This window comes from Diabrotica undecimpunctata, chromosome 5 (genome assembly GCF_040954645.1).
Source record: "Diabrotica undecimpunctata isolate CICGRU chromosome 5, icDiaUnde3, whole genome shotgun sequence".
Classification (NCBI taxonomy): Eukaryota; Metazoa; Arthropoda; class Insecta; order Coleoptera; family Chrysomelidae; genus Diabrotica; species Diabrotica undecimpunctata.
The window spans coordinates 96,414,555-96,440,699 of record NC_092807.1 but is presented as its reverse complement, the minus strand read 5'-3'; the positions used below and the strand labels follow the sequence as shown (position 1 = coordinate 96,440,699).

The window sequence follows — 26,145 nt, the reverse complement described above, 5'->3', positions numbered from 1 at the left end:
TTAAATATGAGAATGGCAATCAGTAATTAAGTAATAAAAACTAAAACTGTTTAAATATTATTTGCTAAAAATGAATGTTACGTCACAAATAAAAGATTCATACAACAAAGAGTAAAACATTACTAGAAGGTACTCTTATTGTTTCAAACAACTGCTACAAAGCTTTTCCTTGCTGCTGCCAATAAAGTAATGATTGTTATGATGGTTACTATACTCAGTAATTAATCGGAACTCACAAAAATAGAACTCTTGTTTGTTGCATCAAATTGAGGATACATATATATTTTTCTGGATGTTCTGAATGTGAATAGGCACTCATCAAAGAGGAAGTCTTATTGTCATATTAAGCTGAGGACACATGTTGCATATTTTTCTGAAATTTTTCGCTTAAATTGCCTTATGACAAATGGCATCTCTTACATGTCTTTCAGTTTAAAATGGTTGTTGCTTGTCTTCTAATGCTGTTGATTCTTTATTTTTGGTATTAGAACCACAGCTGATACTTTTAGCATATATGTATATATACATAGACTAAACAGTCTGTAGAGCTAAGTGACAACACCATCTTTTTTTTTTTTCGTTGTTTGATCCGTCTCACTCTTACAAATATTAAAGCTGCAACAGCATCTTTTAAGTGGGGAGAAGTAGACATATGAAGTTAGGTGCTGGTTTACAGTTACAGGTTGCATTGCAGTGTGTATTATTCTGCTTACATATAGCATACAGAATAGGAAGCTTAATGAATGAATGAATATGCACATTCTTAAGAACAATTTCTGGATTGTAAATTGAAACATCAAAAATAAAATATGTCATTGTAATTATGATTGTTGTGGTATATTACCTTTTTTGGTGGTTTTAAATGCTAAAAAAAAATTAATTCCCATTGATTACTCGAAAATAACCACAACAATAACTGGCTTATACTATCAGTTCTATCTGATCTTTTTGCCACCTATTTGAGGAAAAAATGCTCAGTTGTCTCGTAAAAATCCTTTCAATAAGTGCCTGCTCATAGATCGGCTGTTGCGTAAGCTCAACTTCACCAATAGAGAAACAATTAGATCTAACTCCCCGCATTCGCCCGTTTTTAACCCCTTGTGACTTTTTTACACAGATAAATGAAAATAACAAGAAAAACGACACAGATGACCAAATAAAAGTGGTCCACAAAAAATAAAGCAAACAGACATATACAAATACCTGGGAACAATAATAAATACCAGAGGAAGCATCAAGGATGATCTCAACAATAGTCTCGAGAGTACAGGAAAACTATTCCAAGCTCTAAATAGAGGATTTCTCAACAACACAGAAATATCAAGGAAAACGAAGATGATAATCTATAAAACAATATATAGGCCCACGCTGACATAAGAAGTAGAGAATTGGATCTTAAACGGAAGACACCAGAGTATGATACAAGCAGCAGAGATGAAATACCTCAGAAGAACAATATGGACAAGAAGAACAGACAGACTCAAAAATGAATAAATAGGAAGCAGACTTAAAATTAAACCATTATTTGACAAAATAAAGGAGAAAAAATTAACAAAGTTCAGTTATATAACACAAATGGACAATAGCAGACAAGTGAAAAGAGTGTGACAAGCTAAACCAATAGAGAAAAACAGAAGAAGCAGACCAATAACAGAGTGGAACAGCGACAGAACAGAGATATTACAAAATAAGGGCAATACTTGGCAAAAAGCAACACAATTGGCGAAAAACAGAAAAGCTTGTAAAAAATTCATCAAAAGCTAGAATCACCCCTTCGACACCTAACGGTAGAAGAAGAATGATGTATATGACTGTTTTGTTTTGCAATAAATAATGATATAGAATTCACATTATTTTTAAGAATAATTTCTTTTCGTAAGAGAACAAATGTTGGGGAAGCATCTTATCAAGTATATTAATGAAAAAGGAGACTGGGTTTAAAAATAAATAAGAAAAATATCATGCACATTTTTACTTTAATGCCAGATTAATGTCAAACTATAGTCGTGTATAAACTGATGAATAACTTTTTTTATTACAGAGAATTGAGCAAAGATGTAGAACGGAACAAGAGCTGAGACAAAGAATTGAACAACTTGAAAAAAGACAAACCCAAGATGATGCTATGCTCAATGTCGTCAACAGATATTGGAACCAACTTAATGAAGACATTAGAATTTTACTACAAAGATTCGATGCCGAAACGGCAGACGAATCTGAAACTAAAAGTACCATTTAAATATTTTAATTATATCTACTTAAAATACTTATACCATATTATTTTCAGATGAAAACGAAGCCACAACTTCCTTCTTGATGCAACTATCTACTTGGGATAAGGATGAATTAAATGACAAACTCGCCAATAGGGTGCAGGTTTCAAGAAGGGCAGTGGCAAAAGTCATTCAAGCCTTTGATAGATTAATGCAAAGAAATGAAAAAATAACTTTAGCCCTCAAAGGAGAGTTAGAAGGCCGTAAGTTTATAAAAATTTATTTATTTTTGTTAGTTTATTCTGTCATTTACCAATCCATGTATCTAATGGTATATCTGGAATGTACCATCAGATACATTCTATTGAATTGTATACCAGTGTAACTTTCTGTCTGTTGTGTCACGTTTTTTTTCATCAATGTATCTTATATGATAATAAAACACTGAAATCTTTGTTTACAAAACTTCCACAAAATTTATTGTAATATTTTATCACTTCAGCTGTTTCGGCAGAGGGCCTTTCTCAAGTGATCTATTTTTGGTATGTGTTCTGTTTGTGTGACTAAACACAATTCATCATCCTCTCCTACACAACATAAATTGGAAGCCTACCATAGCATGTTACATAGATTAATAGAAATTCCGATGTCAAAATACAACTTTGAGGTAGAATTAAATATCATTAAGGAAATAGCAGTAAACAATGGATGCAACGAACAAACATTTAATAAAATTTTATATCAAAAACTACACAAGAAAGCCCTGAAATTATTATTTCCACCACCAGAGAAAAAACCCAGTACCTTCTGCTCGATTACATATACAGGCAAAATATCAACAAAAATAGCCAAACACATAAAAAAGAAAGGAATAACACCAGAACAAACAACAATTTAGGCAGATATATTAAAAACAACAAGAGCCAAAATAAAAAGCACTTAGACAGTGCTGTATACAAACTTAAATGTGGCGACTGCCCAAAAACTTACATTGGTCAAACTGGTAAAACTTTTAACAAATGTATAGCAGAACACAAAAGGGCTTTCCATAATAGAAAAACAGATTCTACATACGCACTTCACCTTCTAGATCATAATCATTCTTTTAATGACTAATTTCAAATTCTTCACATCCAAAATAAAGGCCTTAAGATATTTTTATTAGAATCTATGTAAATTAACAAATTAAAAAAACACAGACATAATTCTAAATGACCAACTTGAGACAAACAGTTCTTCCCTCCTCAACCTATTCAGTTGAAGACTATAATGTGTAAACACATACCAAAAATAGATCACTTGAGAAAGGCACTCTACCGAAACAGCTGTAGTGATAAGATATTATAATAAATTTTGTGGAAGTTTTAAAAACAAAGTTTTCAGTGTTTTATTGTTATATAAAATGAATTTTCATCAAGTAATAGCCGAATCCATCACTCATCTTATATGCCTTCATTTCCTAAATCTTCTGTGTCTCCATATTCCACCTGGTTTCTATTCGCCATTTGTTTGGAAAGTTCTGTATTAGGCATTCTTTGTAATTGCTGAACCATATTAATTGTTTTGTTTTGTCTTTTATTTCATATGTTATTGTGTATCTTACTTTCACGATCTCTCTGATTCTTTAATTATCTCTGTACTTTACTAGCCTGCTGCTCTTCTGCAAAAGTCCATTTTTCTTTGCTTATCTGTTAATTCCATTCCCTCAATTCAATAGTGCTATTGGTCTTCCTCCTTGAACATTTCTTCTCTATCTAATAGCTTCATCTAGTGTTCCATTACATGTAAGTTTAATTCCCACATATTTATATTGTCTATTGTTTTGTATTTCTATTCCATTAATTGGAATGTTTCTTCATTGTCCTCCTATCCACAAATACTTTTTTTTTATTTACTTCTAATCCCCATTTCCCCTTGCTTTTCCCTTACATTGTTCATCTTCGGTTTTCAGTTCTGAAGCGAGGCTGTATATTGGTTGTTTTGACAATGGTTATTTTTATGAGCACAGGTTTTCAGCCTGTGGCTCACTTCAATTATATTGAGCAAAAGAATTAGTACTTTTGCACTGGTTTTAGCAATATTGTCATCAAATTTAATCTCATTTAAAAACATTTTGTTTAATTTGCTTCACTCTAATTACTTTCTTTTTAGAGGAGATACCAAATCTAGACGAAGCCATTCGTCAGACTAACATACAGCTCCAAGCCGAAAATAGAAATCTTCAAGCACTACACACCACCCTACACGAAAAATACCACAGTCTAAGCCTAAAAGTAAGTGAACTGCAGGATACCGTGACAGCAAAAGAAACCGAGAATGCAGAATTTAAAAATCAAATTGATGATTTGCAATACGAACTAGAGAAAGTGAGGAATAGGAATGATAAATTGGAAACTCATCTTGCTGAGGTAAGGCATAGATTTTTTCAACTATTAGTATCATGAGTAGTTTTTAATATCTATATATTAGGCTAGTTTGTAATTGTAATGTGGTTAATATGATTGTATAAAGTGTATATTTAAAAATTGTAATTAACTGTATGGTCTCATGCTCCTATCATCTGCATTGTCTCTCAAATCACGTCAAAAAGTACTTAGCAAATGCAATAAAATAGACCAAGTGATTGTAGAAGGTAACAGAAATGCTACAATCAGGAACATGCCAATATCCAAAATATGAACAAGCTGAGAACATCACTTAAATGAAAACGGAAATGACACTTTGATAACGATATTAAATTGAAAATCACGAACACATTTTTAAGATATAAAAATATTCTAAAATACACATAGAGCGCTCGAGTATAGAGATCTATAATAAATTACATAATAGTAAACGAAAAATTACAAAACCAGATGAAGATGCTCGATTATACCGAGATGCAAAACTAAATGGAAACGACTTAAACAGAATGGATGAAAATGGAATGAAGAAGAAAAATTTATGCTTCAATAATTTGTGAATAAAAATGTATCATGTTAACCTAAAACCATTGATTCAAATTTTTTGTAGTTCCTTTTATTTTATTTTACAAAAAGAAACATCCGTCTTACTTCGTTTTCAGGCCGTGGAAAAGCTTAAAGCCTACCATCAGCTGCACGGAGATCCAGCCGACAAGTCCGGAAAGGAACAAAAACCCGCTCCGCAAACTAGCGTATCACAAGCTAAATTGGAAGATTTAATCAAAGAAGTCGAAGAATGGAAGGAGCTGGCCAATAACAGACTGCAAGAATTAGACAAACTACACCAGACTCACAGAGAAACTCTGAAAGAAGTAGAGAAATTGAAGATGGACGTAAGTTGTAAACATCTATAACTTTTTATGTTGGTAACATTTATAAATTTTTAGATTCGACAACTTCCTGAAAGTGTTATTGTTGAGACTACAGAATACAAATGTCTGCAGTCTCAGTTTTCTGTTTTATATAACGAATCTATGCAATTGAAAACTCAGTTAGATGAAGCTCGACAACAGCTGCAGACTAGTAAGAATGCGCATTTAAGAAATATAGAAATGATGGAGGTAAGTCTAATACTGATGAAGGTAAATCGTTTAAGATTTTCTATTAATGTTATTTTTGATTATATATATATATATATATATATATATATATATATATATATATATATATATATATATATATATGTTACGAGCAAAGCCCGAAATTGGACAATCCTAACATTGTACACAAATTATTGTCCACTTCTAGCATTGTACTCCCAAACTGTACAATGTCCGAAATAATCAAAATAGTTGTCGACACGCTCATCGGTTCGAATCGATTATTATTGACAAGCGACATACCAAATCAAAAATTATTGAAAAATCGAATCGAAGAAGAAATTGTTCTACAATAGAGATATTGTTAGTGAAACATTTCAAAGCTTCAAGAGATAGATACATCACTATAATATAGGGAAGATGTTTGTAAAACATCTTAGATTTTCAAGAGATATGTATGATAATTTAAAATAATTTAATTCTACGAATCCAAAAGTCAAAAATGCTGGTTAATTATGGATTTATAACCTCAATTGATATTTGTTTGTCGTTAATAACATGGGGAATAATCGTAAAAATCGATATGAATCGATATCTGATATATTATCTCAAACAAAAAGTCCGACGATTATATATATTTCGGAGATTGTACAGTAAAGGGGTACAATGCTAGAAGTGGACAAGATTTTCTGTACAATGCTAGGATTGTCCAATTTCGGACATTGCTCGTAACATATATATATATATATATATATATATATATCTTATAATTTAAAAGTATAAACTATACTAGAAGCCGACAATCTCTTAAATTTTCAGCTTTGTGTGTTATTTGATTTACTGGGCCAGTATTTTTGTCGAATTTTTGTTATGAGTCATTGAAGCTAGATCAAATGGATAAGCAGAAAAAAAAGACCCTAAGCTAAAGGTATCACCGTCTTCTCTGGAATAGTAGGTGAAGAAATACTGAATTGATCGGTATATCGATGGTGATGAATGAGTGGAAAGCTCAGATATTCAAAAGACTCTAATTTCTAAGTACCGTAGATTTGTGATATATGAAACTAATTTGTTGGGTATTCGGAGCAGTGTGAGGATAGAAATACCTTTTTACCGTTTTCTCTGAAGACAAACATAACACATTTTTAAAGAATACTTTTTTTCCTTTCACCTACACTCTAATATATACCAACGTATTTATAATATAATATAATATATATATAACTATTTCTGGGTCAGGGTCTTGAATGTATTGTTTTGCTGAGGTTTGATTATGTAAGGTGTGTGTTTTTGTAGTAAGTGGTTTAACAAATAATTGTTTCTAAAAAGAGAATTATTTAAGATATAAAGATATAAGATTCCCGATTTGTTCCCGATAAAGGGCAGAATCGTTCATACTTCACAGATTAAGTTGCTTTTTGTACTGTAAAGAAATAGCGTACCTTCTCAGGATGACTCCAGAATATACGATTGCCGGCGTTAAACCGTATTCACTTTACAAATTCCCAATCGTCAATAGAATTACGTGTAAGCCAAACAGGGTCGTACTAATGTACGACCTATGTATCATATGATTTTTAAAAATATTTACTTTTGAAACTGTTAGTGTAAGAATTTCTTGAAATTTAATCATTATATCACAATTAAACTAAACTCTAAAAAATAACACGACCAGTAAATAACTTAACAATAACTATAACATAAAAAATATAACACCATATATTAACTTAAAAATCAACACGATACAATTTGAATTTAAACATGCTGGCAAGTTTGGATATGTAACATGAGAATCTGTCTGGCTTAAGGTAATAAATTATATTAATAGCCTCTGGACGAATGAGACGGCGAATATCAACACGTGCTCATGTTTACTGATGGGAATTTGGTAAACGAATGAACAATACCGATATTAGCTTTGCATTAAAGAACATAGAATCCAGATGGGCTAATCGAGAAGATTCTCGATGTAAATACTTTCGGTATATAAACGAAGCGTTCTTATGAGTGAGTTAGTTGATAAGATAATATCGTGTTGTAAACTTTTAAATAAAATAGAACTGCTCGTTTTATTTTAAACACGCTACAGTCGTATCACGTGTGTGGGGTAATTTATTAATTTAAAAATAAATTAAACAGTGACTTCTAAAAAGACATTTAAACTGAAAAGTATTTTTCGCCGGGAACATCTGCGTAGTTTGGGAGTGAATTTTGCAATAGAGAACATTTGTAACATGTGTTCCTGTCCAAAGATTCTGCTGGTAGAACTTTCAGTAAAGCAGTTACTTGAACAACTAGAAGAACGGGATGAAGACTGCAGCGAGTCTAAGAAGTTCCTTCAAGAACGTCTTGGAATGTTCTCAACAAGAATGGAGATGACTCAGAGACATTGCAGTTTTAGTCAGTAGAAGCACTTTTAACGAAAATAATTGATGGAAAATGATTGAAAAAACTTCGAGAAAGAATGATGATTCGAAATGATTGAAAAGAATCCTGAAAAAATGTTTGAAAAAGATTCGATGAAACATCTCAAATTATTAAAGAAACAGCTAGACAAATCGACGAGAAATTCGAAATTGTTTCTAGAAGAATCGATGAGACTTCTGAAATAATTAAGAAATATGTAGACAGAACAATGAGAAATGTGAAGAAGTTTCTAAAACATTCGATAAGATACAGAAAAATGTAGACGACATAAAACGTTTCGTAAGATCAAACGTAGGAAAACCGAAAAACAGGTTAAAAACGAAAAGGAAAATCAAACCCTAGAAATTAAAAGGACACAATTGTCATGGGCTGCTTTTGGTAAGTTGAGCTTCATTTTAAAAGACAGAAAAATCCCAATACACTTAAAACGAAAAACCTATGACACTTATATACTACCAGTTGCAACTTATGGATTGGAAACTATGGCAATAACAAGAAAAATGGCAGAACGATTAAGAGTAGCTCAACGGGCCATGTTAAATATAAGCCTCAGGGACAAAATTCTTAACACCGAAATACGTCGAAGATCTAAAGTAACCGACATCATGGAAAAAATAGCGACATTGAGATGGCAATGGGTAGCACATGTAGCAAGACAAGACACCAACAGATGGTCTCATAAAGTGACATTCTGGAGACCTCGAGAAACAAAAAGAAGCGTGGGAAGACTCAAAAAGAGATGGATAGACGATATAACAGCTGTAGCAGGAAAGCAGTGGATGAGAATTGCAAAAGATAGAAAAACGTGGAAGCAATTGGAGGAGGCCTATGTCCAACAATGGATAAATGAAGGCTGAAGAAGAAGAAGATCATTCTTTTGACCATTCTCTTATCTGTTTATCTATGCCTGACCTATTTAGAGCGTTGTAAATTTCCTTTATTTTTATTATAGAGTTTTCCAATATTTTTTATGCTACAGCTGATAAATTGATTGTCATTTATTCAGTTTGTTTTCTCCGTGAGAATGTGCAGCAGAATCCGAGGCAGTCGATTTCACTGCGCTCACAAGAACTCAGCCTTTCACAGACCACAACTTTACGAATTTTGCTTCGTGACATACCCGCACAAAATTCAATTGACCCAGGAGCTGAAGGTAAACGACTATAGACAACGACGTGTGTTTGCTGAAATGACCTTATTTTTCATGTAGAAATCTTTCAAAAGAATCAAAAATTTCGATATCTCACACACAATTTGTTTTACTTAAATTACCACAAAACGAACCGCCGTATCGTTTTCATATTGATATATTTTGTGTTGACAAAAATTTACAAAAAAATTAGTTTTCTTTCCTTTAATTGTTACATATTTCCCGTAACTTTACTTTCCTTCGTAGGGAGAAGAACTGATTGCTCAAAAGAAGTTGCGACAAGAAGTGATGCAACTTGAAGACTTCCTGGCACAACTTAGAAAGGAATACGAAATGTTGAGGATAGAATTCGAACAGAACTTAGCGGCCAACGAACAGACCGGTCCTATAAATCGAGAAATGAGGCATTTGATAACCTCGCTGCAGAATAACACACAACAGTTGAAGGGAGAAGTACACAGGTTTGTTTATTTTTTTTATATTTTACATTTGTACTGTTAAATTATATCAATTATATATTTCTTATTTAGACATAGACAATGTTCTCTCTAGACTTAAACTTCCAGAATCCTAAGTATAAATTTAGTGAAACATTGAGCAATAACCTTCAATTAATCACTGAAAAGTTATAGCAATAGAAGGCTGGGCTGTCTTGATTTCGACTAGCTCTCTCAGATGTACGTTCTTTGTCTTAATATTAAATTCACAATGAGATCAGGTCTGATTATTTCAAAGACTGTCTCTTCATAATGTTGTGGTTGTAGTTGATATTGTGAACAACACCATCAATGGAAAAGGATTTAGGACAAACTCCGGAGCTCTGACCATATTCTTTAGAGAATTCAGATATTCCTTTATACATTCATAACCCATAGAAGCAGCAGTGTGAATGTGATAGAGAACGGTACTTCCTGCTTCAGTGGCATCTTTATTGTCGGAAGATTCTGCAACAAAAATAATGATAAAGTATCTTTTGAACACACATAATCGGCATTTATGGATGTCAAACAACCAATGAAAAATCAAAGTATACCTCAGCTTTTGTGAGTTATATATGGCAAGATGTGCATGAATATATCTTGTTTTGCAAACCAATTAATCTTGTGATGTAGAGGAAATTTTGAAGGCAATTTCTTCTTCTTCTTCTTCCTACTTTATAAATAGGCAAAATGCCTGTTTTACTTCGGTTTTTAGCCTCAATTGACGTTGTCTGACCATCTTTTCCTCGGTCGTCCCAATGACCTTCTTCCATTTGGCGATTTATCTCTTGCTATTCGTACTATTCTATTTTCTGTCATTCTTTCGATGTGTTGATTCCATTCCGCTTTTCTTTTGGTCCACGCGTTTATTTCCTCTATACCACATCTCGCTCGTATTTCCTCACTTCTTACTCTGTCTCTTAGAGTTTGGTTTGTTATTTTTCGTAAGACTTTCATTTCTGTTGTTTCCAGTAGTCTTTGTGTTTTCGCCGTATCTGCTCTTGTTTCCGCTGTGTACGTCATTATCGGTCTTATTGTTGATTTATATATCCTGGTTTTCGTTTCCGTTGTGAGGTATATGTTTCTCCAGATTGTGTTGTTGAGACATCCTGCTGCTCTGTTTGCCATGTTCACTTGTTTTTGTACTTCTTCTTCCACTTTTCCGTAGCTTGACAGTTTTATTCCCAAGTATTTAGTTTCCATCACTTGTTCTATTATTTTGTTATTTACGACTAGTTTACATCTCGGTTCCGCTGATATTACTATCGCTTTAGTTTTCTCTGTTGAGATCTCCATGTTGTATATGAGCGCCGTATCTTCGAATTCTTTAATTAATCTTTGTAGGTCATCTTCATTTTCGGCTGTTATTATGGCGTCTTCGGCGTAGCATATTATCCTTTTCTCCCATTTTATATCCTCTTCTTTTTTTAACTTTCTGTATGATTTCATCCATTATCAGATTAAATATTAATGGGCTCAGCAAATCTCCTTGTCTAATGCCAGTTTCATATTTGATAGGTTGTGATAGTTTTCCTTTACATCTTACCATAGCTATGTTATCTTTATATATATTCTCAATGGTTTTTACTAAATCCAGTGATATTCCCTTTTCATACAATAAATGTATCGCGTCCCGAATTCTCACTCTATCAAACGCTTTCTTCAAATCTATCAGACACATATATGCTGGTTTGTTGTATTTCAGCGACTTTTCTTTTATTTGTCTTATTACAAAAACTGCATCCGTGCATGATCGTCCTGTCCGAAATCCTTGCTGTTCCTCTTGCAGAGATATTCGTTCGTTTATTTTTGTCGCTATTATTCTTGTTGTCAATTTGAGTGTTGTATTTAATAGATGTATTGCTCGATAATTATTGGGGTCTTTCGTATCTCATATTTTAAGAGTTCATTTGGTATTTGATCTTCTCCTGGTGACTTTCTCCTGGTTAATGCAATTTATTTATCTATTTATCAACGGGCAATTGCCCAATTAAAATATAATGTAAACATTATTGATAAATTACAGAAGATTCTTAACGTAACCTACATAAATTAAATTTAAAAATTTTAATCATACAAAAAATAAAAGTAGGAACACTAAATAACAAATTTCCAGAAATTTTTAACATTATCTTTCAGAGAGTTAGAGCAACATAATCAATTTAGCATTGTTCTTTCAGTTGTTTACAGCTAGCTCGTAATAAAGAAAATTCATTACAGTCAGCAAGTAATTGAGATTTTAGATATCTTTTTATACATTTTCTTTTTTTTTTATTATTGTTTTTTTAAGCTCTGGAGAAAACCAGACAGGAAACTTTTTTGCTGAATACTTTTTCAGGGGAACTGAAAATATTTCTATTCAAACAATTAAATTAAATAATAGGTACTTACCACTGGTTTATTTCGCCAATTGTCGACTTTTTCGTGGGGCACATAAACGTCCTCGTGAACTTCCTATTGTAAAAACTATGAACAGTCTGGTTTGTCAATAGTCTGAATCTGAATAAACTTTGTCCATTTAATAAGCACTAATTCCGTTTTAATAATATTTATGACCCTACCGAGAGAGTGTAGGATATATACCTGGTAGCTAGATATCGACAACAAAGACAGCCTGTGTGGACCGAGAGAGATAACTATTAGTAGAGTTTCGAGCTTTTTAAAAAAGTTTAAACAAAATAGCTGCTTTGTGTCACACTTTATGTTGAAAGTAAAAACAGATTCGGAAAGTGAGAAAAAATCTACAGTTATTTTATTTATCATATGGCAATTACAACACATTTAGAACAAAATTCTATAGTAACGTAACTTTTTAAATTTTTTTTAAATGAATTTTAAACTAAAAAAATTGTTTAAACAATCTGTTAATTTAACAGATTACTTTATTATTTCTTCTATATGTTTAATCTCACCTTTTATTAAAATGTCTAACAAAGCTATATTTTGATACAGACAAAAATCATTACCAGATTTCCTCAAAAATTATTTTCCTTCGTAAAGTTGTCAAATTTTTCATTCCAACATCGAAGAGACTCATTCAGCCCATATGATGCTTTTATCGTTTTATATGATTTTGCTCGTGTTTCCAAACTATCTGGTACATCCGACTTCATAACATAATTTAAAATGCAATTGGTATGTCTGATTGTACAACCTTTCTGTATTCTTTAAATATTCTTCTTTGAATCCTCTTCTTAGACCATTTTCTTTTGTTTTGAAAACCCACTTTGTGTCTCTTGTCTTTTTGTGATTTGGTAACTCTGCAGTCACCCATGTTCCAAAATTCTTACCTGTTTTGAGCTCAGTTTCTATAGATTTGTGCTATTCTATGCTTTCTTTACTTACTTCTTAACACCTAGTCCGATCTAGCAAACAGTACGCCAATGTATAGATCATATTTCTCGAATTTTCTTGGGTGCGTTACTTGTCTCATTGGTCTTCTATGTTCACTCATTCTATTTTCTTATATTTCATCATATTGTTATATTGTTTTCTTCTTTGTTCTTTTTTGATTGTCATTTCTTTCTTATTCCATATCCATATGTTCCAGTTCTTCGCATATTAATTTTTGCTTCGTTTTTCGTTTTGTGTTTTTTCTTTCCCTATTGAGCTAAGTTCCTAAGAGGTAAAAGAACTTACCCAAATGAATAGCATATATTGCTTCTAGCCTTTAATGAATTATTTCGAAAGCAAATGATGAATCCGTTACACATTTGATTCCATTTCAACATGGTTAAAGAAATAAATATTAGACTTACTCACAATGAGTTTATTGTACCTTGGACAACTGGTTTCGAACCGGTTACTTAAATGCTAGAATTACAAATTTTCTATTAGGTGTACTTATAAATTATGCCAATATACATAGTTTTAAAGAATATATAAGTTGTACTTAGACACCGATGGAATGATTGTAGTAACACAGAAACATACTTAACATTTAACTAGAGAAACTACTTGGAGGAATATAAAATATTTATTTCTTTAACATTATTTCGGAAACGTTTGCAATATTTTATAATCTCACATTTTACAAAACGCTAAACCGAGCATACAGGGAGTCTCGAATATATATTGACTTTTCGCAATATTTTCACAACAGCAAAACTGTTACTAGTTTTGTAGTTATAGATTGAATAAAATCTTTTACATATAGATATAAGAGGAAATACAAGGAAGCTAATGCTGAACTACCCAAATTACGGAAAGAAGTCGACGATCTTCAGCAAAAACTAAGCCAAGTTCAGGGCGCGAATCAGGATAGTAAAGATGGAATTAAAAAAGAGGAGATTAAAGAAGAAGATATGTCAAGCAGTGAATGCTCTCAAATCAAAGAGGAGCCTAATCTTACTGTCAAAAAAGAAGAAGAAGATACAGAGGTAAGTTTGATTATTATTTATTGAATGGGCCTGTGATTTAGATTATCATAATGCCTCATAGTATAGAATTACTATGTTATATGTGGTATTTTTTCTTATCAAAGAACCGTTCTCTTGAGCATACGTCCAATAAGGGTGATAATTGCGATGGTAATTCCAATCTGACGCGTCCACGACGAGGGGGTGTGTATCTATCAGTTTATCAGGCCGGGGAATAGATTGTTCATTGTAAGTTCAGATTGAGACTAATATAACACGGACTCCTGCCCAGTGATACGGGTCAATACTGCAACGACGGCGACAGAGTAGAAAAAGATCTTCGGTCATGAAAGCAAGAGGAGACTACTCAGACATTTACTGCCTGATAAGTATTCTTTGCAAACCCTTCGAACTCTCTACAATTACAACTGTGTCATCGGCATATCTTAAATTATTTATCAATATTCCTGTGCTTTCGAGTGCGTTATGAAATAATACAAAGCATGGTGCTCAGTATACAATCTTGTCTGACTCCACGTTTAATTGGTATAGCTTTTTTTTGGTTATTTTCGAGCTTTTCTTTCCATAATGTTGAATATGATACTATGTTTGAAAGTGAAATGCTTTAACATAATCTATAAAGCATAGATAAACTTCTTTTTGTTGATCTCTACACTTCTGCAATAAAACTAATAGGGCAAACAAAGCTTGTCTATTTCTCAATCCTTCTCGATAACCCATCTCTAGTTCAGTCAGATCTTGCCCGCATTCTTTATGAATTCGATTATGTAGAATCTTTAGAAATACTTTTATTACTTGACTCATCAAATTGATCAATCGAAACTCATCACATCTTTTTGCTTTTGGTTTCTCAGGAATAGGGATAAATGTAGATTTTAGCCAATTTTGAGGAATATTTTCACTATTATAGATGGTTTTAAACAGGTTGACTAGCAATTTTTGTTTTTCGTTCATAAATTTAAGGAAATCTGGACAAATGTTGTCTGGTCCAGCTGCTTCTCCAAGAATTTTTCTCCAGTCGTCCCTATCCATCGCCTTCCTTCGCCAAGCACGTATTCCCATATTTCTCATGTCTTCATCGATGTTATCAAGGAACCTTGTTCTCTGTCTTCCTCTTCTTCTCTGACCAATGCGTCTATCAAGGAGCGTTTTTCTAGCTGGGTGATTTTGTTCCATCCGCACTACATTCCCTATCCACCTCAGACGTCCTATCTTAATATGTTTTACGATATCAGGTTCCTGGTATATTCTAGTTGTATCGTCTTCTCTACATTCCATTGTCATTCACTGCTCCATATATTCGCCTTAGTACTTTTCTTTCGAAACATCCTAACATGTTTTCATTATTTTTTGTTAGAGTCCAGGTCTCTGAACCATATGTTACGACTGGGCGTATTATCGTTTTGTAGAGTTTTATTTTTGTATTTATCGATGTAATTGTGGATTTAAGGAGGAGCTTGAGCTCAAAATAGCATCTGTTGGCCGTGCAAATTCTGCGGTTTATCTCTGCGGTAGTATTATTTTCAATGTTAAGGAGCGCTCCCAGGTATACAAATTCGTTCACTGCTTCGATGACGTCGTTTTCTATAACAAGTGATCGTAGGATTTGTGGTTGCGTGCTTATTTTCATATACTTCGTTTTGTTGGTGTTTATTATTAAACCGATTTTTGTAGCTAATTCTTTTAATGCTACTACTTATTTAATACTTATTTATTATATATTGAACCAGTGGCTGTGATTTGTGATATACGCATGACTTTTTCCAGAGCCAGATTGGACAAGATACAGGAGAGAGGATCTCCCTGGCGCAGCCAGTTATTTGTTTTAAAAGGTTCAGACAGTTCCCCCTGAATTCGTACTCTACATTCAACTTTTTCAAGAGTTAGTTTTGTTAAATTTACCAACTGATTTGGTATTTCTAGCTCTTTCATTGCTTTGAACATTTCTCTTCTATTCACAGATTCGTAGGCTGCTTTGTAGTCTATAAATATGTGATGAGTATCAATGCTATATTCCAGTGTTTTTTCTAAAATTTGTTTTAGGATTGCAATGTGATGATATATCGATATACCACCTCTGAAACCAGCCTGGTATTTTATATAGTTCATATTTCATATTTCTCTATATAGTTCAGCTGAGAGATTATCTATTCCGGGTGATTTGTTTCTGGCTAGTTTTCTAACTGCAAGGCGGTATCATTGTCGTAAAAGATATGTGAAATATAGGTTGTCCAAATTTCTTGTATCTCTTGTGTATCAAGGAGTATCGTATTGTCTTTATCTACTATTTTTGAATATATTGGGGATTTACGATTTCTTGTTATTTTTTTTAACTTTCTTGTTTGGATTTCATGAGTACAATTGTTCAAAAGAAAATTTATCGCATGCTTTACAAAAATACTGCCGATAATACATCATTTTTTTGTCATTTTCTGTAGCAAGTTGAAGATGCGGAAGGAAACAAAGACCAAAATCCCGGCGCTAGCGATTCCCCTGGTGTTAAAAAAGAGGGTGCTCCTAAACAAGACAAAAATACAGTGAAAAAAGAAGTAGTTCCTAAAGCTGAGAAAGATCACAGAGAAGCCATGAAGGCGAAAGAAGCGAAAATAGCCGAGAATGAATTGGTCAGAGATTTAAAGAATCAACTTAAGTAAGTACTTCTAAGTAAGTATATTTTTAGGCGAGGCAATGAAGCAATAATCCTACTAAATTTAATTTTTGCAGTAGAATGGATCTGAATGAAACTTTTTGTATTCGATTATGTGTGTCAGGAAATTTTGTAAACAAAAATGATGACGTAGAAATGAAAATTGGATTATTGAACAAGAAAAATGCGTTTTTCAAAGTGCGTTTCGAAGTGATGAAATATGGTAAATTTGTAAAGAAAGAATTGACGGAAATGAGTTAAATATTACTACTCGGGGTTTTTTGGAGTCACTGAACATCAATATCATGATGGCTATGTTCACCGAGAAACCTGGTGCACTTGGTCCTCGTCTTTTGGAATTTTTTGGAAACTCGTTGCTTGATGGCTTTTGTGGTCGCTGGACACTAATATCACGTCGGCGATAGTGTGTCAGGCACCTTGTGGTCAGGAGAGGGCTGGTATCCTGGAGTTTGTGCATCGGAGACCATCACTGTTATGATATTCTTGATCAGCGACTCTAAACTCCTCCGAGTAAAGAGTTTGAACTGATTTTGTATTGAATTTTCACAAAACTCTTGGAGACAAGGCATGTCCTGACACCAGGTGCTTCGCACATCATCGCCGACATGGATTAGTGTTCCGCGACTAAACTAAAAAACCCCGAGTAACGAGTTTGCACTGATTTTGTATCGAATTTTCGCAAACATCCAGGAGACAAGGCCCGCTCTGGTCAGCAGGGGTATCGGAGACCATCACCGTCATGATATTCGTGATTAGCAATCCCAAAACTCTCGAATAACAGGAGACGTGGACCAGGTGCACTGGGTACCCCTGAGACCATCGCCGTAATCATTCGTGTTCAGTGACCCCAAAAATCCCCGAGTAATAATATTGCAATTATTTCCGAATTACAAATTTACCATTTTTCATTTTCACATGATCATTTTTTATTCACAGAATTTTCTGACACTCATATGAATCGAATGCAAAAAGTTTCATTGAGATTCGCCCCACTGCAAAAATTTGGTAGGTTTTGGGCTTTGTACTGCTTCATTGCCTCGCCTATTTAGTGTGTTATGTTAAAATTGTAGAATTCTAAATAATCTTTAGTAATTTCTAGCTCTAGTATCTTAGCCCTTTAGTAATTTATGATTTAGTTTAATACTATAGCATATATTATTCTTTTTCTACATTCGTTTAGTAAAAAAGAATCTGTGTGTGACAGAATACATAGGAAAAAATTTTTTGCATTGATATACATAACAATTGTTTTGGAAAATTTTAGGAAAGCGTTGAACGAACAAAAGGAGATGAAGCTGCTTTTGGACATGTACAAAGGTGTCAGCAAAGAGCAGAGGGACAAGGTGCAATTGATGGCAGCTGAGAAGAAATTGAGAACCGATTTGGATGAGCTCCGGCAGACGATGAAAAAGTTGCAGGTGGTTAAAATTAATTATATTTCTATGATTTATAGGTATTATTTACATATTTTCAAAAAATTGATTTAATTTCATTTAAGTTATATTTAACAAAGTTTCCTATTAATGTTGCAAATTTCGTTTTAATGCAGTTTTTAACGTTACGGGAAAAATTTGAAATTGACACTAGCAAAAGATAGGTGTTATATTTAGTTTTTAAGAGGTGTAACACTTTCAATAAACTTTTCACAAGAATAGAGTTAATATGAAAAAAAAAATCATGGATGTCTGATTTCTTCAGCGAAATACCTCCCTAAGAATGTGCCATACGTGGTATATTCCGCATTTAAACTTAAAAGTATGTGGTACTAGAAGGGAGGAGATTGACAAATGACAGATGTCTAATGTTAAAAGATGTCCCATTTGGAATAAAAATTAACCTGTTTATTAATACGCGACTTTCCTTCAGAAAGTCGCGTATTATTGTGTACTCGATATGAAAAAAGAAGAATAGCTGACAAGCCACCATTTTTTTAATAAATAATATAATAATATTTCACTTAACACAACGAATGCAGCGATGGAAATTGAGCATACGGTTCTACATTTTTTTTATTGTAGTGTCTCTTATTCGTTCTTTCTAATGCTTTATAATTAAATAAAATATAGGTATATATTATGAAAAACTGAGTAAAATATTTATAATATAAACCCTGTTTAAATAAGTTGAACAAATTGTATACAATGTGCAGGATATCAAGAGAGACGATAAGAGAAAACTGGCCGAAGACGAAGCTCTAAAGAAGATCAAGCAATTGGAAGAACAGAAATACGAACTTCAGAAACAAGTTGCAAACCAAAAACCGAGCGATGGTAACTGGGGCGGTCACAATGTTCATCAAAGACCTTTCGTCGGATCGTTGGAGGAAGAAGCTCTTTTGAACGAGATGGAAGTCACTGGACAAGCTTTCGAGGATATGCAGGTAAATGAATATTATGCTTTCTTGATATTTATATTTAGTATAACTCTTAAGGCCATGATCGACAGGCGAGTAAAACTGGGTTTTGTGGCTCGTCGGTAAAGCTCGTCAGTGTATCATTGCAATACCGCGGTTTTATATACCTACGAGCCTGGCTCGCGGTTCGTCAGTTTTTTTTATTTTTTACTTGGCTTGTCTGAACACAATATGTTAGCTGTGGACGGTTGACAATGACCGTTTTGCTCGCTAGTCGATCAGCACCAACGAGCCGCGAGTAAAACCGTCGTTCTTAAAACTGCGGTATTATGGCTCGCACGTCGATCACCCACTTTAGATTTATCGAAGAAATATCAGTAACTATTTAAATACACCTTAACCTAACCCTTTAACGGGCAAAATATTGTGTTTTTGTAATACCTGTGTTTTGGGAGATATAATTTAAAAAAATTGGTATTCACATCATTTTGGTCGTAGTTTTTGAGTTTTGTGGAGGTACATATACAGGGTGATTGATATATATATATATATACCCGGTATTTAGGCGGCACACGCCCTTCCGGTAGGGATCTATGGAGGAGTATCACCGAGCCGCAAGCCCTTATCTATTGCCGTACTGCTCCACCATAGGCCGATCAGATACCAGCATATTCTAGACTAAGCCGCAGATCCATTTTAGAATTTTAAACTGCTGCGTTAGCCTTTTTGTTTTCTGTCACCGAGCTGGGGATCGAACTGACATCTCTCGCAGTGAAGCGAAGGAGAAGCCAGCCGCCCAGCCCGCTTGGCTATCCGATCGACTGATGAGGGTGATTGATTAGTGTGATAAAGTGATAGCAATAAAAGTTGATAACAAAAATTGTGGGCAACTTTGAGGAACACATTACAAGATTAGTTAGAATATTACAGGATGTTCTAAACTTTTTTTTAATGGAATACCCTGTATTTTATGTTGTATTCGAAATCTTCTTTACTTTCCCATCACAACAATATAAAGTTTTGTTATATTATATAGGGTACCTACAAAGTTATATTCAATTTTAAGAGCGTAGGCGCAAAATTTCGGGCCAATGCTTTTTAAATGCATTCTTTTTTTTTAGAATCCTGAGAAAACTAATAAATATTTTTGAAAAATTTAAACGCAGAATGAAAGATTATATTACTACCAAGGGCCGAAAGTCCCTTAGAATAAACAAAAAGTTTTTTTGAATGAGATATTTGAAATTAAAAATCACACTAAATTTTCTCTTCTTTTTCACCCCTGTAACTTATTAAAATAAACATTATAGAAGTTTTCAGGGACTTTCGGCCCTCAGTAATAATGTATTCTTTCAATCTGCGTTTAAATTTTTCATAAATAGTTATTAGTTTTCTCAGAAATAGAAATAGAACACCCTGTATTTTATGTCACTATCGACAAGTACCATTATCATACTTCAATTTTTATTTAATATTCCCTATGTCTAAATTTATTGGTTTTTCAGATATTTTCATTTTTCAAAGCAAATTAATAATTAGGTGTCTAAATTTTTACAAATTGTGAGTAAGCCATGGCTGAATTGTCTAAAACTGACAGTTCACTGTAATTGTTAGTGTATAAACGTACTACATAATTAGGTAAGATATATTTTACTGTTGATGAAATGATAGATATGATCTGGATATTAAGGGCATGCAATAAAAAGAATTTATCATGAATGGTTTCCTCAGAGCAACCTAGAACAGCAAGCTTTGACAGAATTATGTATGAAAAAAAAACGAACAGTTCAGTTATGTATGAAAAATACGAACGAACAAAAAGTACTGTGACAGAGGAAAACGATATAAATGTTTTTCTAGCAGTTACTGAAAATGCACATACAGTGGAACCTCGATTATCCGTCAGGGCACCGGACCGAGGGTATGACGGATAATCGAAAAGACGGTTAACAGAACATTAAAAAAAATCATAGTATAACTCTCAAATTTTATTTGTATGTTTTATTTGACATTATAAGTGGGATTTATGTTAGTACAGTGGACTCAATTTGATTTAAAATATTCCGAAATCTTTGTTTTATTGTTACTTCACATTTTGCAATGAATGGATTTCTTAATCGACGTAAAATCAACAAATCTACCTTATATGCTTCTTCTTGCCGAGAATACCACTCGATGAATTCTTGTATGTGCGATACAGCTTTTCTAGCTTCTTTACGCAAATCTTTGTGAGTTGCAATAGCATCATCAACATCGCCACCGTCAAAGTCTGTGTCAGATTCTATGTTTCGTCCGCCTCTATTGCCATTTCAACGATTTCATCCTCTGTCAGCAATCGATAGCCGTTTGCGTCCTCATCACAAATTAACCATTCGTTTATGTCATCTTTAAGCAACGAAAACAAAACAGTTGATCCAACCATAACTTCATTTGTTACCGCATCACGCTCGGCTGTCACGGGAGCATTTTCATCTTGAGTTGATTCAGGCTATAATTTATTCCACGCTCTTTTCAGCGTTACTCTCGAAACATCAGCCCAAGCATCCACAGCATTGTCGACTGCATGTTTTAAATTGTATGCTTTCCAGTATTCTGACAAAGAATATTCCTCTTTCATAACTAGGTATTGAATAAATTTTTTTCTGTATCTTTTTTTGAATGTTTTAATGACCAATTGATCCATTGGCTGTATCAATGATGTTGTATTCGCAGGAACAAAAGAGCACGTGATATTTCCATCGCCACTTCGCAGCATACCGGCTTCAGACGGTATATAGACTGCTGGTTATATAGACAATATAATTTATGTATGAACGCTGACGGTTAACAGAGCTGACGGTTAATAGAGAGACGGATAATCGAGGTTCCACTGTACAATTTTATGGAGTATTTCCAAAGAAAAAGAACTCACTTGTTACTCTTTGCAAAGAATTATTACAAAAACAGAATCCACCCTTACCGTATTCAATTGCACCCAGAATTAATTCAAGAAAATTTTTAAGAGAGAATCGTATTTTGTGAATGAGGATTAGATAAAATTGGTCAACAGAAATTTATTTGATAATGTACTATTTCTAGGGTATGTAGTGAAGCTGTTTATAATAGTAATCTGTAATTTCAAACATTATGATTGAAAAGTCTGAGTAATATCAACGTAACATTTACACGTTTGGCGAACTCATAGACAAAAGTTAACCATATTGACAGGTGATTACTTATTGACCTATTTTAATTAAATAAATACTTACCAAACCAAAAATACAATATAGTATCAAAATGGTTCTTAAAAGAACTGAGTTTATTCAAGTAAATCATCATCATCATCTTGGTGCTACAGCCCTTAGAGGGCCTCGACCTTCTCAAGCTTTCTACGCCATTCTATTCTGTCCCTCGCTTTCATTTTCGAGTTGCCGACTCCGATCTTCTCGGCATCTTGTGTTACCCCGTCCATCCACCTCAGCTTTGGTCTACCCCGTCTTCTCATTCCCACGGGTTGCGCTGTTAGAATCTTTTTTATCATGTTTGACTTAGGGGCCCGGGCTCAGGGGCTCTATTCAAGTAAATAGGACCGATTATTAAAATTTATAAACTCAAGCGAACCTAACCTAACACAAACGGTACATAAAACAATTTACTTTGGACAGTGAAACCAGTTTTCAGGGAAATCGAATCCGTCAGATTATAGTTGGCCAGTACGATTACTCTAATAGTAGTTTATACAATCAATATCTCTACTCATGTTGAATGTTTTTCTAAGAATTACGTTAGAAGAACAGAAATAGTCAAGTGAGAGTTTAAATGTTCTACTAAATTAATCTAACTAGGTTTAACAATTGTATCGCCGTCTCACTCTGTCAATTAGAAATATGTCAACTGCGTATGTCGTGGATAACGTTTTTGCTTAGTAGACAGCACTTAATAATCTATCTCTCTCGTTTGTTATTTATAGAAAAAGACAGCAAATACAAAGTATGTGCTTGATATGATCGTTCATGGGTAATCTTTCATTTTTCCCACTGTATACAGTGGGAAAAGTGAAAGTCATTGTAGATGACTTTCTATTAATGCATTAATGTTTGTTACACATTTTTCTTCATTAAGTAAGATAATAGCTGCTTCTTTGATTTTCCTCTTTTTCATGTTGGTTTCTTTTATGACTTTTGATGCTTTCCATTGTACTCATTGTCCCAGGATTTATTCTTTAGCTAAGCGGAGGGCAGAAATTTTGTTTTCAGACATGGCAGCTGTTACTACTCCATTGAAACTTTTGGAGCCATCAATTAAAATAAATTTGTGATGAGGATATTTAGATATTTTCTCTGACTTTATTTTCTTATCTACATTTATAATTTATTATCGATGATATTTCTTAGTAACTATATATATTTTCAATAGATTCCCTTATTTCAGACTGTTATTTAGCTTTAATACTTTTTAATATGTAGCTGTTCAGCTGTTCTTTGTGAAATTTTTATTGTTTAATATTTTTCTAAAACCATCTTGTCGTATTTTCACACTAAGTCGTTCTAATCATATCATCTATAACGATACATTTATATACTTCTAGGAACAAAACTCTAGACTGATCCAACAACTTCGAGAAAAAGACGACGCAAATTTCAAACTAATGTCGGAACGAATCAAGTCTAACCAACTTCACAAACTGGCCAGGGAAGAGAAGGATGTTTTGAAAGAGCAAGTGGGTACCTTAACGACACAGGTAGATGCCGCTAATATAGTTGTCAGAAAGCTGGAAGAAAAAGAGCGGATACTACAAAATACGTTGGCAACGGTGGAGAAAGAGCTGTCGCTTAGACAACAAGCTATGGAGATGCACAAGAGGAAGGCTATAGAGTCTGCGCAGTCCGCTGCTGATTTGAAACTTCATTTAGGTAAGTGTATTGTTATTTATAATTTTCTCTATTTGTTAATTTCTTTTATACAGATACCCTACAATATTTTTACCGAATGTATGGCAATAAGGGGACTTTTACTAAATTAAAAAAAATTTCGTAAAAACAAAAAAAAATTCTTTAGTATCATATAAATACTGTCCTAAAATTGTATTAATTCGAAATAGAACGGAATAACGGTACGCATCTTAAGGGGGTAGGGTTTATTTTAAATATTTTAAACATATATTTTCAAGTTTTTTTTTAATTGTTTAAGATATGTATTTATAACATTAGTACATTACAGTACAATATTTCAAGAGTATTATCAGAAATTTTGGTACAAAAATATTAAAAATTGAGTAAATGGCAGCTATTTTTCCAAGATGAAAAAATAGTTACTTTGCGGTGTTCATCGCAACTAACTGGATTATCTGTTGACAAAGAACTAAAACGATATGAGTTTCCCTAGCCGCAACGTTAAGATATTGTTCATTTTATTGTTTTTTCAAATTTCAGAAGTAAAAAATTCTAATTCTTTTAATTTTCCAAAAAAATTTGACTAACTTAATGCTGTAAAATTAATTATAACAAAATGAACAATATCTCGACGTTGCGACCTAGTAATTTATCTATAAAAGAATTGTGCAAAATTTGAGAAGGATCGATTAAGTAGTTTTTCAGATACAGTGAACGCCGACTTGAAATAAAATTATTCCTAGAAAAACGCGTTAAAAAAAAGCTTTTTATACTCGCACAGTATCGTCTATTCCTGGCCCATAATACAGCGGCGGGCTTCCTGCTAAAATATCTAGAGCATCCTAAAAAACACAAAAGAGAAGTTAGTAGACTTTTCTAAAATAAATAAGCAAAATGGTTTAGAGAAATAAATTAAACATTTATTGTTATCTCACCCACAAACAGTTACAAATATAAATGGCACAAAAATACTATATTAATAGTTACAAAGATTTATACCAAAATAACAAAGAAGAAAAACTTACTAAGTATGTCTTATCCGTTTACAACACCCGTTTACATACACCCGATACTACAATACTTACAGTAAATTGTTACTGTGCTATAATCTGTGGCAGAAATAAATTATTACAAATAAAGAAATAAGCTTTTAAATGATGAAAGCAATTATTAATAAAAATGTTTATTTTTCCTTTAAAATTTAAACACAAAAGTTACCTTGATTTCACTAAATTACTTTTGGGGGTGAAAACTAGACTTCACTGAAATTTCTGGGGGTAGAACTGGGCTTACACTTTCTGCCACACGAAGAAATTCGTCTACATACTATGAAAAGTTATTCTGAAACGGCTTCTCAGGGACATACAAATTTCAGGTTGAAATTGGGCCACAAACTTTAAACTGGGCTTCTTAAAAAACAGGAAAATGGAACATGTGGAAATGGAAACTGAACCATTAACTGCCACAATACACTACCTATTTTCCATGAAAAGGGACGAAAAACAAGAAACATTACAAATTTGACGTAAAATTTGGACTAACGCTGAAGTCAATCGCTCTTGACAACGCCTCAGCGGGAGTGTCGTAATTATCTTTCTGGCAAAACTTTCTCAGCGATCTAAATGGATGTTTGTTTGAAACGCAGTATCGAGCGGCTTAAATCAAAGAAAAATATCAAAGAATATGCGTCCGTGATATAAACAAACATACCATCAAACATTTTCAAACTTCGGGATGTGTAAACTGTTGTAAAAAGTGTTATGAAGGTAATGAACCACGTATTAGACCTGTCGATGAGGAGCGTCAAAACAGGGATATTGATATTTGTGCTTTTGTGGAAGCTAGTGAATCCTGCAATAGTGTACAAATTGCTTATGATCGAACTGTCCAAAAGGAATGAGTATCACTGTTTTAAGATATAACCAACACAAGAACTGTTTCCTGAAGATAACTTTAGGCGGATGTGGAGTTTTGTGAAATTATGTTAGATAAACAGAATGAAAATGTACACTTTTTAAAAAGTATTTTATTTTCTGACGAATCTTAATTTTCATTACATTAAAAACACAATACATCCGTTGCAAGGTATTATTCTCGGAAAAA

The 26,145-nt window shown here is 33.2% G+C and overlaps 1 protein-coding gene across 2 annotated transcripts in view; it reads left to right on the top strand.

The window, feature by feature from the left end:
• The window catches only part of Bre1 (E3 ubiquitin-protein ligase Bre1), a 30,025-nt gene that overhangs the window by 1,643 nt on the left and 2,237 nt on the right, over positions 1-26,145 (top strand). The window contains exons 2-12 of one of the 2 annotated variants that reach the window (XM_072532285.1): positions 2,042-2,228; positions 2,288-2,476; positions 4,365-4,621; positions 5,278-5,508; positions 5,563-5,736; positions 9,539-9,753; positions 13,928-14,150; positions 16,589-16,800; positions 18,083-18,236; positions 18,977-19,198; positions 23,739-24,063. In XM_072532285.1, coding sequence (XP_072388386.1) covers positions 2,042-2,228; positions 2,288-2,476; positions 4,365-4,621; positions 5,278-5,508; positions 5,563-5,736; positions 9,539-9,753; positions 13,928-14,150; positions 16,589-16,800; positions 18,083-18,236; positions 18,977-19,198; positions 23,739-24,063 — 2,389 coding nt within the window. Of the gene's footprint in view, positions 1-2,041; positions 2,229-2,287; positions 2,477-4,364; positions 4,622-5,277; positions 5,509-5,562; positions 5,737-9,538; positions 9,754-13,927; positions 14,151-16,588; positions 16,801-18,082; positions 18,237-18,967; positions 19,199-23,738; positions 24,064-26,145 lie in introns of both variants that reach the window. The other variant, XM_072532284.1, reaches the window with a different exon arrangement.